The sequence below is a fragment of the Mercenaria mercenaria genome, chromosome 18, assembly GCF_021730395.1.
Source record: "Mercenaria mercenaria strain notata chromosome 18, MADL_Memer_1, whole genome shotgun sequence".
Lineage (NCBI taxonomy): Eukaryota > Metazoa > Mollusca > Bivalvia > Venerida > Veneridae > Mercenaria > Mercenaria mercenaria.
This window is the reverse complement of record NC_069378.1, coordinates 41859844-41877037: the sequence shown is the minus strand read 5'-3', so window position 1 is coordinate 41877037 and position 17194 is coordinate 41859844. Positions and strand designations below refer to the sequence as shown.

General features: G+C 35.9%; 1 protein-coding gene across 15 annotated transcripts in view; it reads left to right on the top strand.

Annotated features, from left to right (window-relative positions):
- Positions 1–17194, top strand: part of LOC123538148 (tensin-3-like) — a 438691-nt gene that overhangs the window by 309878 nt on the left and 111619 nt on the right. The window contains exon 1 of one of the 15 annotated variants that reach the window (XM_053530083.1): positions 13416–13982. The exons of the other annotated variants lie outside the window; for them this stretch is intronic. Coding sequence (XP_053386058.1) covers positions 13902–13982 — 81 coding nt within the window. The 5' untranslated portion in view covers positions 13416–13901. Of the gene's footprint in view, positions 1–13415; positions 13983–17194 lie in introns of those variants that run through there. 15 annotated transcript variants of the gene reach the window in all.

The window sequence follows — 17194 nt, the reverse complement described above, 5'->3', positions numbered from 1 at the left end:
AGCACATGAAACATGCTCTTGCCAGTCTAATTGGCTACTCTCTTTACAAAATGCAGTGAGGGCGGGGTACCAATTTTTCTAGCACTAAAATTATTAATGGAGCTAACATGTGTATTTGCTAAATGCCTGGAAATATTCCATAGGATTTTGATTTAGCTGTTGAAACATTATTTCGCGAAAGGCTACCAGTGGATTTGTTATTGTGATGAATGGTGTAGTGATTTTGATTTTGTTTTATTGCTGATTTTTAATGGAGTTTTATGTGGTGTAAACAGCAGTTATTTTTCAAAATTATTTGATATCATCATGAATTTTTGTGTGGGTTGAAAATTTACCTATCAGGAGTAATGATGTTGTTTACTGATTTGAAAAACAGTCCTGTTTGAATGTGATTACTATGTTGATGGGAAATGAATCTGCAAAAGTGTTTTCAAGAAATGTCATGGTCTTGATTGAATGAGATAGTTTCATGGCAGTTATGAGATATTTTCATGCCTGTTCTAGTAGTAAACATGATTTAAGGCGGATAATGACATGCAGAATCATCAGATATGACATTAATAGATATGTAATGTATCCAGACAGTTGTGCATAAGGTGGGGTGGGGTGTTGGGATTTGGGTTATGGTGGATCATAGCATCAAATTTTACATTTACAAGTTTTCTGTACATTTAAGCAGTATATAACATTTTTTACCTGCAGTATTACCATGGCAATTAGCTTTACACCATCTCACTGACATAATTGTGACACTGGTTAAAAAATGGTTAAAAAAAGTTGCCATTCTTGTGCTCGTGATCTGCAATCTTTGTGCAGAAACTATTGTACAGAAAAGGAAGGTATTGTGTACCATTGCAATAAACTATTGACAATTAGAAACTGTCTAATGTTTTTTTGCTCATATAACTATTTACTATACAGAATGCGTCATAGGACATAAGTTGCCACTGGGATAATACCACTGTTTATTCATAGAAGACTTCAAAGACATATGAAATATTGAAGAAAATATCATATGTCACAGTTTGTCAGTTGTACAGAAAATTTGCCACTGGAATGGAAACAGATGTCATTGCACATGAAATAACGTAGGTGTTAGTATGACACTGTGATATACAAATGCCATTGCACAAAAAATGTCATGAGAATCAAGAGTGTCATAGGGATTTGCAGATGTCATGGTACAGAACAGTGCTACAAGGATATACAAATGTCACTGTACAGAAAATGGCATGGTCACTGTAATAAGCAGATGTCATTGTTAAGGCCAGAGTGCCACTTGGATAAAGAGAATGATGATGTCATTGTATTGAAATGTCGTAATCCACAGTATGACACCAGCATAAAACAGAAAATGTCACATGTCATGTGCCATTATACAGAGGCAGTTGTACAGAAAACATAAAAACATTAAGTATTGCATTGCCTAATAAAATGTGTCATTATGTAACAATATGTTATAAGCCTGTAAATACCTTGTATTAAAAATGACATAGGTAGTATATGAAGGTGCCATTTTGTAACACAGTTTGCAGATGACATAAGACAGGAGAAGGCACAGATATGAGTAAGCTGCTGTGATTAGCAGTTGGCATTGTATTGCAGGGTTCACTGCAGATGATGTCTGGCAGAAATTTCAAAGGTGTTAGTAGGCAGCTGATATTTACACCATATACAGAATGGTGTGTAGAATGGGCCTCCGTGGCCGAGTGGTTAAGGTTGCTGACTTCAAATCACTTGCCCCTCATCGATGTGGGTTCGAGCCTCACTTGGGGTGTTGAATTCTTCATTTGAGGAAGCCATCCAGCTGGCTTTTGGAAGGTCGGTGGGTCTATCCAGGTGCCCGCTCGTGATGAAATAATGCACGGAGGGGCACCTGGGGTCTTCCTCCACCATTAAAGTTGGAAAGTGGCCATATGACCTATCATGTGTGGTGCAATGTTAAATCTAACAAAACAAAAGAATGGTGAACAGATGTAGAACAATGTTGGTATGTCAAAGTATCCTGTTAATATTGCACAAATAATTCATTTCTGTACATTTTACTTTGCCTACAATCTGTGGTTTACAGCTGCAGACTACTAAAGGTGAAACATGTGTCTTTCCTCTGGATGTTTTAGATATTACAAACAATAATGAAACATAAATTGTTGCAGTATTTAGCAAGGTGTTCCAAAATTTATTTACCTTATCATAAAGGTGGATATAAACAGGAAGGAGAGAGCTATGGAACACAGACTATCTATCAAAATTATCAGAAACATTCATAATAAAACCAGTGGTTTATGAAGACTACAATCTTTGATTCTCAGGATGGAGTACCTGCAGAGTTTAAAGGGAAGATTGTTATATTTGATAACACCATGTTGAGAGATGAAACCAATGTTGCTAAATGACTTAGGAAGTCATTCAGTGGTTTAGAAAATGGATTATTTCTGCTGATGGAAGATGAAACATACTGAAGAAATTACCTCAGTATGGGCTTATACTACCTATTGGGCCAGTCTGTGATGCATTGGAGATAACCTGTAATTTTTGGCTTTGAGGTTTGTTGGCCTTCTGTTGATCTGACATAACTCATTAAAAGTTCAGATTGTTAAAATGTCAGAACACCAATGCCTTGGAACTGAACAGAATCAAATATTGTTGGGTTCACCATTGCTACTTCTCTAAGCAGAATTATGTGTGTTCTGTATGGTAGTACTAAAATTAGTACCATAATAAGGGGATATGTTCCTTGCAAGACTTTTGTCCAGAAGTCAAGGTCATCTTGCAAGACTTTGTTCAGAGGTCAAGGTCATCTTGCAAGACTTTATTCAGAGGTCAAGGTCATTTTTGCAAGACTTTGTCCAGATGTCGAAGTCATCTTGCAAGACTTTGTTCAGAGGTCAAGGTCATCTTGCAAGATTGAACTTTGCCCATTTGTCTCCTGTCTGGTGACTGTGCCAGCTGTCTGGAGCATTACTTTGTTATTCATCAAGAGATTTCAAAATAACGTCTCATATATGACTATGGTAGTCACATATAAGAACTACAGCAAAAGCTCAAAGGATAAAAGCTTTCAAAGGTCAAGGTCATGGTGTAAGACTAAACTTTGTTCACTTTCTGTTAAAATTACAGATATGACAGTAAATAACGATTGTGCCTGCAACATTCTTTGCTATGACCATACATATGATTGAATAATTGAATAATAATCTATTATTCACAATTGCACAGTTCATGTTCTGTGTCATCTGAGACATATTTGTGTCTGCAGCTTCAGTGGACAAATTTCTGTATTGAATAAAACATTGGGCAAGCTAATGGAGACCAGGAATTTATTTTATTTGGCCTTTAACTAGCAATTATTTCAGGTACACAAACACCTCCCCATTGATGGTATATACTATAAAACATATGGGAGATTCATCTGGTGTCGGAGATGCCAGATAGAATCATTCAATGCCTCTGGATTTTTTATATGTTATCAAACATAGCCTACTTTTCTCCTGTTATTCTTCCAGACATTTCAAGGATTTTTTGGAATTGTATAGGATTTGCAGTGTTCTTTTTGAGTGTTTTGATGGAGTTCTCGACTGATTGGATTTGTTTTTAGGAATCCCACTATTTGATCAGCAGGTTTTTGTGCTTTAAACGGAAGTGGGGATTGTTTAATGCGTTAAGTGCTACATTTTCATATTAATTGGGGAGTTAACAGGTTCTGAAAGCCTATTCTGTTAAATATTGCGAAATATACTTGCTAACCTTGAGTATTGTTATAACAGGTTTTTCGCAGTATATTTTGATGAATTTTGTGTTCTTTCATCCATAAATGAATTTTATCTTAAAAGTCACATTTTACATTACGAAAAGAAATTAGCATAGTTATGCGTAATGGGTTTGCCAGCCTGCAGAATCCTAAACATTTATTAATGAATTGTCAGGTAAAATTGGACCATCTGGTTAAGTTTTTTGGAATTTTCGAAATTCTGAAGTTGGTAGAAGCAAAAACAATTAACTTTTGCTACTCTAAATAGTAAAACTGTATAAAAATAATGTGTATCCTTTTATCAGTTATTTTAAGGACTCAACATGCTCAAAAATGTAAAAGAAACATCTTTAACAAAATATTGTTTAACATGGTGGTCCCTTTTTTTGGTTTGGCAACAGGCGTTTTTCAAGTGTTTCTTATTCAAAACTCCAGCATTCAGATGGTTTTGAGAGTAGAGCATTGAGATGGTTAATTAATCATAGGCACCACATCTTTACAAGCATCTACAAATTAAAACATCATTAGTTAGGCCTTCCCTGTTGCACATCTTCAAGGAGATCTTGGAGGAGATCTTTAACGAGATCTTCAAAATTTTAAAGTATTGATATCACTTGTTTTGTACAAAACTAGAGCAAAATCATTAGCAAAATTGTTAGAGATGTCAGCCACATAGATGCATAATCCTGGAGAGAAAATAGTTGATTAGGAACTAGCTCTTTTGATCTGTTATGTCAAATTATGAAATATAAGTGCAAGTTCAACAAAGTTTAAGTAACTTTTACAAGATTTAGAAATGTCAGACTTGGAACACACACTTGCAAGCAAAAGCATCTGTGGTATTGCTTAAATTTTCCAGAAGGGTATAACTGCTATGGGACACTTGCAAGCAAAAGTGCTTATGTCTTTCAGAAAGGTATAACTGCTATGGGACACTTGCAAGCAAAAGTGCTTATGTCTTTCAGAAAGGTATAACTGCTATGGGACATTTGCAAGCAAAAGTGCTTACATCTTTCAGAAGGGTATAGCTTCTATGGGACACTTGCAAGCAAAATTTAAGTGCTTACGCCTTTCAAAAGGGTATTACTGCTATGGGACACTTGCAGGCAAAAGTGCTTATGTCTTTCAGAAGGGTACAACTTCTGGACACCTGCTAGTTAAAGCAACAGTGGTATTGCTTAAGCTTTTCAGAAGGGTACAACTTCTGGACACCTGCTAGTTAAAGCAATAGTGGTATTGCTTAAGCCTTTCAGAAGGGTACAACCTTGGGACACCTGCAAGTTAAAGCAACAGTGGTATTGCTTAAGCCTTACAGAAGGGTACAACTACTGGACACCTGTATGTTAAAGCAGCTCTGGTATTGCTTAAGCTTTTCAGAAGCATACAACTACTGGACACCTGCTAGATAAAGCAACAGTGGTATTGCTTAAGCTTTACAGAAGGGTACAACTTCTGGACACCTGCAAGTTAAAGCTTAAGCTTTTCAGAAGGGTACAACTACTGGACACCTGCAAGTTAAAGCTTAAGCTTTTCAGAAGGGTACAACTTCTGGACACCTGCTAGTTAAAGCAACAGTGGTATTGCTTAAGCTTTTCAGAAGGGTACAACTTCTGGACACCTGCTAGTTAAAGCAATAGTGGTATTGCTTAAGCCTTTCAGAAGGGTACAACCTTGGGACACCTGCAAGTTAAAGCAACAGTGGTATTGCTTAAGCCTTACAGAAGGGTACAACTACTGGACACCTGTAAGTTAAAGCAGCTCTGGTATTGCTTAAGCTTTTCAGAAGCATACAACTGCTGGACACCTGCTAGATAAAGCAACAGTGGTATTGCTTAAGCTTTACAGAAGGGTACAACTTCTGGACACCTGCAAGTTAAAGCTTAAGCTTTTCAGAAGGGTACAACTACTGGACACCTGCTAGTTAAAGCAACATTGGTATTGCTTAAGCCTTTCAGAAGGGTACAACTTCTGGACACCTGCAAGTTAAGCAACAGTGGTATTGCTTAAGCTTTTCAGAAGTGTACAACCTTGGGACACCTGCTAGTTAAAGGAACAGTGATATTGCTTAAGCTTTTCAGAAGGGTACAGCTACTGGGCACCTGCTAGTTAAAGCAACAGTGGTATTGCTTAAGCTTTACAGAAGGGTACAACTACTGGACACCTGCTAGTTAAAGCAACAGTGGTATTGCTTAAGCTTTTCAGAAGGGTACAACTACTGGACACCTGCAGGTTAAAGCAGCTCTGGTATTGCTTAAGCATTTCAGAAGGGTACAACTTCTGGACACCTGCAGGTTAAAGCAGCTCTGGTATTGCTTAAGCGTTTCAGAAGGGTACAACTTCTGGACACCTGCAGGTTAAAGCAGCTCTGGTATTGCTTAAGCGTTTCAGAAGGGTACAACTTCCGGACACCTGCAAGTTAAAGCAGCTTTGGTATTGCTTAAGCTTTTCAGAAGGGTACAACTTCCGGACACCTGCACGTTAAAGCAGCTTTGGTATTGCTTAAGCTTTTCAGAAGGGTACAACTTCCGGACACCTGCACGTTAAAGTAGCTTTGGTATTGCTTAAGCTTTTCAGAAGGGTATTACTTTTGGACACCTGCTAGTTAAAGCAACAGTGGTATTGCTAGTTAATACCACAGTTTTTCTGGACACTTGCAAGTTAAAGCAACAGTGGTATTGCTTAAGCTTTTCAGAAGGGTACAACTTCTGAACACTTGCACGTTAAAGCAACAGTGGTATTGCTTAAGTTTTTCAGAAGGGTACAACTTCTGGATGCCTGCAAGTTAAAGCAGCTGTGGTATCCTTTAAGTTTTTCAGAAGGGTACAACTTCTGGACACCTGCAAGTTAAAGCAACAGTGGTATTGCTTAAGCTTTACAGAAGGGTACAACTTCTGGACACTTGCAAGCTGAAGCAACTGTTGTATTCTGGACACCTGCAAGTTAAAGTAACAATAACATGCTTAAGCCTTTCAGAAGGGTACAACCTTGGGACACTTGCAAGTTAAAGTAACAATAGCAGGCTTAAGCCTTTCAGAAGGGTACAACCTTGGGACACCTGCAAGTTAAAGCAGCTGTGGTATTGCTTAAGCCTTGCAGAAGGGTACAACTTCTGGACACCTGCATTTGTTAAAGCAACAATAGCATTGCTTATTTTTTTCAGAATGGTATAACTTTAGGACACCTGCAAAGCTCTGCAGCATTGCCCTGCAAGCTGAAGTAAGTTAAGCAAGATTTTGAAGTGTCAAATGTTTGACAACCTGCAAGTTGATGCAACTGTAGCAGTGTTAAGCTTCACCCCTTGAACATCTACAAGTTATTGCAACAGAAGCAAGCTTTTCAAGTGTCAAAGTTGAAAAAACTGTAGCAGTGTTAAACTTCACCCCTTGAACATCTACAAGTTATTGCAGCAGAAGCAAGGTTTTCAAGTGTCAAATTCTGCATGTTGAAGCAAATTTAGCAGTGTTAATCTACAACCCTGGAACACTTAAGTTATTGCGATTTAACAAGATTTTCAAATGCAAAAGTCTTGAACCCCTGCAAATTGAAGCAAATAGCTAAATTAAGCTTGCCAGATGTAAATGAATGCAAGATGTTAAAGTCAAGTGTCGAAAGTCTTGGACACATGGTAATGAAAACAACTTATGCACACATGCAAGAAAAGTTATATAGCATTTGTCTTTAAATTGAATTGTATTGTGTGGTTGTTTCATTTCCTTTGTAATGAATGCATGGTGTTTAAAATCGGAAGTGCCATGGTGTTTTGTCAGAATCTAAGCAGGTTTCAGTGCAGTTAATGGGCTGTATCATAATATACCTTCAGTTGGTATCTGGTCAGTGAATTTTCCACATTTTGTTCATCATTAACCCCCAGAAGTCTGGAATACATGAGAACCTGTTATAAAAATGTTGTTTTATATGCTTTTCATTGCTTTCTGTGGAAAGTTTAGATGGCAGAAAACTGTTTTTAAATCTGGATAAGCCATTCAAATCTTTTCATAGATTGGAGTATTGTGTTAATTGCAAGATAAGGATACAAATGGTCAATACAGGAACACGGAACATAATTTTTGTGAGAGGATGCGAATGTTTGAAATGGATGTTTAAAATTTATGTTAGCTAGAGCAGTTTCCACCTACCTATAGACATAAATTTTACATAAAAAGGTTTTTAGTATGACAAAGATAGTATTATAAATATATAATGGTTTTTCTTTCTGTTATATCTTTCAATCTTAAAGTTTTGCGCTTTTGTGATGCACCTGCAGAGGTTTATTTAGCAAAATTATTTATGCCTTAAAAATATAAGGTTAGTACCTTCTTAGCCGAACCTGAGGGTTCATCTTGAAAAACATTGTTTAGAAAGACAGGTTCTGTTTTATTCCTTGAGCAGAATGTTAGTTAATTCTGTCATTTTTATGGCAGAATAATTTACATGTAACAGCAGCATACACCATTGGTTATGTCACTTGTAGCATTAAAAAGAAATAAATGAAATTAAAATGCAGTTAGAAAGTCTTGAAGCAAAACTAGAATCACTAAAAAAAGTAGAAATGTCAATTACAAAAACATAAAAATCACAGCAAATACTGAATTAATGATCTCATTGATGAATGAAAGTTAATTGACAGTAGCAGGCTAATAAAACATGGGTTAGTCTGTTTGCAACTTCTTTTGTTTTTAATGTCATATGTGTTTGTTGTTTCTGCTCTATTTTTTGTATTTTCATAGAAAAATAAACATTTATGTTCTTTGACAGTTTGGCAACAAAGAAATCTTTATTGATTTTTGAGCTCAGTGTCAGAGTAAAGCCAAGTGATCTTGATACTTAATTTCTTCAAGTTTCTTGCATGATTACATACCCTTTTTACCTGGCATGTTATACCTTTTGCAATTCCCTCTAGCACAACAATGATTATGTAATCTCTGCATATGCTGTATGAAATTAAACAGCTTCTACAGGAAGATCAAAGTGAAGAAAAACAGGCAACACCATCACATGATGTAATCATAGAGATGCTCATGTCATGTACAAAATTAATGTTAAAAAATGCTCACATCATGCAAAAAAATAAAGGGAAAAGAAACCATTCTACAAATATCTAATTTCTGCAGAGGTTTTTTGTGATAAACATCTCTGAAGGTAAAATTTGCATGTGTGCATTGAAGAAGGAACACAAAAAAGTCAGAAACTCTTCTCACCCCAGGGAAGGCTACATGTTAAATTAGATGTTAAAAACTTGGCAGTCTGAACACATGAACTGACACAAGTGGAAATATGTAAAGGTATTTTTGACACAAGAAAACAAGCTGGCTTGACACCAGAGTTTAGATAAATAAGGAGAGTTCACAGGGTTATTTGAAGAAGTTTTTAAGGGTGTGTATTTTGTTTGATAACTGTTACATCTGTGTTTGATGTGTAGGCAAATACAGAGGAATTTATAATTGTCAAAGGAATAATCCTAGTGACTCAATTAGTCTTTGAAAGTTGTTTTTGTTGACTCTTATTAATTGGATTTGTAATAATGTGAATGAAATAATTTGATTTGAAATATTTTTCAAAGTTATAAATGATATTCTGCCAAATTTAGGAGATTTGACATTAGAAAGACAGATTCTGACATTGTTGTAGAAGAATTCAGTAGTGATTGTGTTCTTGTGAAACTTAATGAATTGTTATTCTTGCACTCAAGGTAGAGCTACATTTGATTGACATTTCTGTTGACATTTGTCAGAACAGAGCTGCTTTTGATTGACCCTTCTGTTGACATTTGTCAGAAGAGAGCTGCCTGTGATTGACCCTTCTGTTGACATTTGTCAGAACAGAGCTGCCTGTGATCGACTGTTCTGTTGACATTTGTCAGAGCCACCTCTGATGGACTCTTCTGTTGAAATTGTCAGAACAGAGTTGTTTGATTGACTCTTATGTTAACATTTTGTCAAAATAGTGCTGCATCCACTTCAGTTGAAATTGGTAAATGGAATGTTGAGTGCCCACTGAGAAAGGAGCTTCTTCCAAGCCAATATTCTATAATTTCAATCTGGATGCAAATTTGTTATCTGGGTGACGTAATTTATTTATTTAAACTGCAGACATTTGTCACATTAAAGGAAAAAAACTGTTCCTGTAAAAAGATAAAATGAAATTATTCATAAATCTTAATAGTCCCTTGATGTATGAAGAAAATAATTATCAAGTTTTTGGTTGAAGTGAGGTCAAGATGATAGGTGGTGTGACATTAATCTTCGCCCCAATAAAACCATTTAGGACTATATGTTTATAGAAAACGTTTTAAGATGTTGTTTTGTTGGTTAATGGATTCAAAGTTTTGTTACCTTGAAAATGATAAAATTGGATGGGTTTAAATGTCTTAAATGTCTTAATGTTTCCCATGTGACTCAGCTTTTTGCCTTTCTTCTTGTTTGAAATTTGACTTGTCACTGTCACTTTGATAGTATAATGACAGTTAACTTAGGGGTTAGCTAAAGATTGCATATAATTTAACCGATTTTCAAATCTGTTTTTCAATAAAGTTATTTGTATAAAGATTTCTCCGTTCTATGTTCTTTGTTTTACGTGATAAATTTGAAGCCTGCAAGATTTATGGAATTTTAGGTCAATGTTTATTGAAATATTTTTATGTGTGCAGATGGCCTAGATTTGTGAGTGAAGGAATAAAAAAGTAGTCCGAAGTCCTTTGTCCCCCTCCCTGCCCCGCCCCCACTTTCTGCTAGACAAGCTGGGTAGCCCCGTGATTAGACTGGTCACAGTCCTAATACATTTGCCAATCATTTTCTCTGCTTAAATGCATCTATGTTAAATTACTTCCCTTGAAAGGCTGCCTAGTTATAACATGATTAACTTCTCTTTCTGCCGAATGCAGTGATAATATCGCCACATATTCAGCAGATAGTATTTCACAGGATGAAAGTCCACTGACTGAAAAATGAAAGCTTAATATTATCAGATCAGGAGCTAGTCTACTCCCTGGCATGTAAAAAAGTCTACATCTGTCTGTGACTGAGTTTCGAACCCAAAGCACCAGAAAAGTGATTCTAAGTCCGCATAGTATGGATGCCTGATATTGTAAAATTAGAATGGAGTGGGCACTTATAAAACATTACTTGCTTCCTACAATATCAATGCCTTCCTTGTTGATTAGCTGTTTGAATTATTCATAAGTGCTATGTATTGATACGCCTAGGTGTTAACCAATTCACAAAATGATTTAATTAAAAGGTCTTTTCAAGTGTTACGTTAATACAAATTAAATATAATATCTGCAGTATTCAAGTGTCATACATAAAGAATATATTATGCATATTTTGTTGTTTTATGACATTTGAGATTTTGCATTTTGTGAAGTAATTTATGTCATCGTCTCTTCAGTGTGAAATATGTGAAATATAAGTATAGACATAAATCTATTATAAGTTTCATGCTGGGGTGATGATATGTAATTTAAGCCTTTTATCACATGTACAGAAATAATTGAGGCATTTTATTGCATGCATCTTGAAAGTTTGCTACTTCAACCAAGAAAATTGTTTTAAAATAGCATTGACATAGACATTTGGAAATTGTAGATAAATTGGCTTAGAGACCAAAACTGCTGTAAATATGTTTCCTGTTTATAGTATAAAGCAAAAACATGATGACTGCTTCCTGTAACACAATCATGACATCTGCTTCCTTCTACAGCAAAAAGCATGACATCTGCTTCCAACTACAGCAAAAAGCATGACATCTGATTCCATCTGCAGCAAAAAGCATGACATCTGCTTCCTCGTGAAACAAAAACATGACATTGTGCTTCCTTGATGATGTCTGCTTCCCTTAAAGACAATAAATTGACATCTGCTTCCTTTTAAAAACAAAAGTATGATGTCTGCTTCCTTTTAAGGCAAAAACGTGATGTCAGCTGCTTCCTTCTAAAGCAGCCAATAATGTCTGCTTCCTTACAGCTAAGGTGATTATTCATTGGAAAGTAACATATGATTAATGTCTGTTACAGTATTGAAAACATCAAATAGGAGCAAATGAGCAGAAGTGTTCTGTATATTACCATATTAATTTGAAATTAATGTGTTTAAAAATGTTTTTGTTCTGATTTAACTTGCTACAGACTAATATTTATTATTTCCTTGAGTAGGATGTATGATGGTTTTATAAAAACAACTTGATATATAAATTGGGACATGCATGATGTTTGTGTGACAGATCTTTTTCCGTATGTAACTATTTATTTCCATCACTCCCATCATTCTGAGGTGACGAAAATAGTCTGAATTTGGCCGAATAAAAAGAAACTTGGGAGTATGTTAGCAGTACTTGAAGAAACTTCACACCAGCTTTCGTTTATTGGAGCTGCAACAGTCACTGTTTATCTTCCCCAAACACAGTCCTGTTACCCAACGCCCCTGTCCCCACCACCCTTCCCCAAACACGGTCCTGTTACCCAACGCCCCTGTCCCCACCACCCTACACATGACACCCTTGTTCTAGCTGTTTGCAAAGACATTTGGAAATAATAAACATCAGCAAAATACCCTAGCCATCTCCCCCGTAATATGAAACTTGTGATATTTTACGCTATAATACGTAAATCCAACGATTTCATCATATTGCGGCTGTGTCATTGTTAATCCATCCGAAAACTTAATTACGATGATTATATCGGTTTATTGCAGGATTTCTGTGGTTAGTGAATTGATTCTGTGGCATTTATTGATAAAAAAATCAAACGTTATTTCTCTGGAAAATAATTCCGATGACAGTTTTGTTGCTAGAGAAATGACTGCTCACATTTTGATGCCCCATTTGAGATATGAGATAATACATGGCCTATTGGCTTTGACATTGGAAAATTTTTATGTCAAGTTTATGTCACTTTATGTCTTTTTTATAGCTTTGTGGTGAAATATGTGAAATTGGTACAAACATTACATTTTTTTTTTACTAAAGTCCAGTTTACACCAAGTAGTGTTTGTTTTGTTATCAGGTGCTAATGAAAGGGTTTTTGTCTTTCCAAAAGGACTAAGGCATATAGTTAATTGTTTCGTCCAGAGCGATAAATGTCTTTTCGCATTCATTAATTGTTCTATTTAAATGAGTGAACTTATGTTGTGGTGACTGGTTGCGGATTTTATTATGGTGTTTTTTTGTTGTTGCATAATACTTGTGAAATTTTTGGATATAGTGTAACACGTAGAGAGGACGAAAGTTACAAAAATAGGTGGACATTGTTGTTGTTGTTGTTGCTTTGGAACATAAAAGTTTTAATTAGTTCAGTTTTTACTGATGTGGCTTACCATTTGATTGATGCAAAACTGCTCTGTGTCCATGGATTTCTTATTTGTTGTTGTTATTTCTAAAGATTAAGACTTAATATAAAACCACTTTAACTTCTATTTAACTGATTGCACTTATTGTAAAACTGCATTAACTGATGTTATGTTTACATGAAAAGCTTTGTGGGGTAACCATATCCACATATGATACTTTAATTGATTTATTCTAGAATTATTTAAGCATCTGAAAGGTTTAATATTGTATACAAGTTCATACATCCATCAGAGGTAATATTCTCTAAGGGTATTAATTGATTTATATAACAGTTATTGATATGTGGTTTCATGCTATATGATATTTATTTGTCAGTGACCCAGGTATTTGACCTTAATAGACAAATAATAAAACAAAACTGTGACCGAATGAAATAATCTGGTGACAAATGTATCGCAAACTGTTGCTATCGGAAGGCTGCGAACAACAGTATACATGAATATACACGACTGACTAGTAAATAAACTGGAAATGTTACATGTAATGATTTTGTTGGAGAAGTTATCATAAACGAGAATAATTTGAATAATTTGACCATTACGAGGAACATTTTACGATGATACTATTACAAAAGCACAGTATTCTTGTAACGCAGTTGTTGGATTCTTTTTTATTCAAATACGATTAAGTGAAAAAACTTGTTAAACCTGTGAAAAAAAGAGAATAATGTCATGTGAAAAATGACCAAAACAGTAAGTGGTTAATACATTTACATGATGTACTTTTGAAAAGGTGGATTTCTATTGTACGAAACATCTATAAAGAGGATTTTAATGGAGGTGTTCTGATTAAATTTGTGTATGTCAAAATGAAAGACCTTGGAAAGTTATGCGGAGGTTGCTTCGTGCATGGAGAATCCCCCGATCTGGAGCAGGCACCATATAAAGGGGTAAATGTTTATTTCACATATTACTTTAATTAGATCTTCAGATGATTAATTTTGGCTTGGTGCCAAATATATGAAAATGTAATTTGTGTAGTTACAGCTGCAGCACTTGATTAAATAGTCTGAATCGATTTCAATTATCCTAAAGAAGTAATTAAAATTCTTTGCCTTTTCCACTCTTTGTAGATATACTGGAGTCTAATTTTCACAAAGAATTGTGATGTCTAAAAGTTAATCATCACCAAAATCATCGTATATTATTAATCGTCATCTTAATCGTGATCTTAAATGCATCATCGTCCTCATCATTACATACAGCTTAAGTGGTTGTCTTCTGTTTCGGAACAGTGGTCATTTAACTTTACCAAACTTACTGAATACTGCACCAGGAGCATGCATGTTCTCAGCAAGTTACTGACAATATCCTCACATGAATCTATTGCAGGCAGAGGACAAATTATGTCTCCCCCCCCCCCCCCCCCCCCCCCCCCCCCCCCCCCCCAGCACACACACTGGGGTGACACTGTGTCCGTCCGTCCATCACACTTCATTTCCGATCAATAACTGGAGAACCATTTGACCTAGAACCTTCAAACTTCATAGAGTGGCAGGGCTTTTGGAGTTGACGACCCCTATTGTTTTGGGGGGTCACTTCGTCAAAGGACACAGGGGCCTGAACATGGAAAACCATTTCCGATCAATAACTTGTGAACCACTTGACCCTGAATGTTAAAACTTCATAGGGTGATAGCTGGCTTACAATGATGATGACGCATATTACTTTTGTGGTTACTAGATCAAAGGTCAAGGTCACAGGGGCCAGAACATGGAAAACCATTTCTGATCAATTACTTCAGAACCACCTGACCAAGAATGTTGAAATTTCATAGGATGATTAATCATGTAGAATAAATGACTGCTATTGCTTTTTGGGTCACTTGATCAAAAGTCAAGGTCACAGAACCAGAAAATGGAAAACGATTTCCGATCAATAACTGGAGAACCATTTGACACAGAACCATCAAACTTCATAGGATTATAGGACTTAAGGAGTTGACGAACCTTATTGGTTTTGGGGTCACTTGAGCTAAGGTCAAGGTCACAGGGGCCTGAACATAGAAAACTCTTTCCAATCAATAACTTGAGAACCACTTGACCCAGAATGTTGAAACTTGATAGGATGATTGGACATGCAGAGTAGATGACCCCTACTGATTTTGGGGTCACTCGATCAAAGGTCAAGGTCACAGGGGCCTGAACATGGAAAACCGTTTCCAATTCATAACTTGAGAACCACTAGGCCCAGAACGTTAGTGGGATGATTGGACATGCCAAGTAGATGATCCCTATTGCAGCCAGCCGTCAGTGTCTCTTTGACTTTCGTTCCTGTCCCCCTGTCCTGCCTATACGACTATGCATTGGGGGAGACATGCACTTTTCTACAAAAGTATCTTCTAGTTTCTTCAGACATATTTTATATTTTTAATTTGTCACAGGGAACATTATTTTGCTTTTCCTGGGGATCAGTCTTCCGACCACTGGTCTAGTGGTTAAGGTGTTAAGGCCTCTCAACCCGGGTTTTTTTTCCAGGAAGTGGGCTCCAGAGTGGTTCAAATAAACTTGAAAATAGATTAGTATAATCTCAACCTCTACCTTACCTTACTGCATCAGAAGCTAATCATGTGGGCATAATGATGTTGTATGGAAGAGAAAGTTTCCAGACGGGAAATTTTATTAAATAGTAAATGTTATGAATAATTTATTCAATTCACTACCCTGAATGATTGCTGTAATTATATATTCTCGGATCCTGGCATCATATATCTGTTTAGAGGTACCTAATAATTCACATTTTCACCTCATAATTCATATTTTCTCTTCATTTCAAACTTTTCTGTCATATAGAAATATTGAAAGAATTGAAAATTGGTATTTATTATTTATATTAGCATTGACACCTACAGGTGATCATCTTTTGAATCATTTTTTTGTTTTTTATAATTGCATAAATTCTGGAGTGGTTTTAAGGTTTCTGCCAAAGGCCACAGTGAGTCCTGTGAAAAACATTAGTTTTTTATCAACTTCATTTTTACAAAAAAAAAGAAAAAGTTTAACTTAAAAATTCTGAATAAGGTGATGGCCTTTTTCCACCCTGTCGCTGCAGAGTGTTTGCCAATTGAAGAAATTTGTTAAAGATGTAGCTGATTATTTTTGACAAAGTGATGAAAGCTCAAGGGCATGGACACATCTCATTATTGTCAAAAGGGATGACATCTCAATTAGATCAAACTTATATAACTGTTAATTACCTGTAATTTATGCATGATTTATGACAAAATTGACACTGCATTTGTGTGGTATATGATGGCATATGGCGGGACTGAGAATTGGCTGTGAAGCTAGCTGTTACTAAAAATAGAACAGAGTCGAATAGTTATAATTTTGAGGCACATGTTTGGCCAAATTTGGTAGGTCTGTCACATTCTTGAACAGCCTGCAGTGTACTGTAAGAATAGGTAAAATACAGAATTACATGTATGTATTTTCAGAAAACTTTAATTAAATGGTATGAATTCATTTAACAGTGGCATTACCTAATGTGTGGCATTTAATTATAGATCTCAATGTCTTAAAATGCTGAGAGCCTCCGTGCCGAGTGATTATGGTCGCCATTTAGAATCACTTGCCCCTAACTGGTGTGGGTTCAAGCCTCACTCGGGGCATTGAATTCTTCATATGAGGAAGCCATCCAGCTGGCTTACTGAAGATCGGTGGTTCTACCCGCTCGTGATGAAATAATGCGTGGAGGGGCACTTCGGGTCTTCCTCCACCATCAAAGCTGGAAAGTTGCCATATGACCAGTATACTTTATTGTCAGTGTGACGCTAAACTCAACAAAACTAAACTTAAAATGCTACCTTGTCATTGGTATATTTCAAACTTAGAAAACAGCCATTGCCCCTAAATTGAACAGGTAACTGCGTTCTCTTTATCAAATCAAAAATACATACCTTTTAAGTTGTTTCTGTAACCATCAGTTTTTGTTTTTTTCCATTATTTTCTCTTTTTTTTTTTTTTTGGTTAATGATTACATCACTGATGGGTTAAAATATGTGAAAAACAGATATTTTTTGCCATTTTCTTGTCTTGTATCAATCAACGCAGGGAAAACGGTATCCAATTTAAATGTAATAATGTTGTTTTAAAAAAGACAT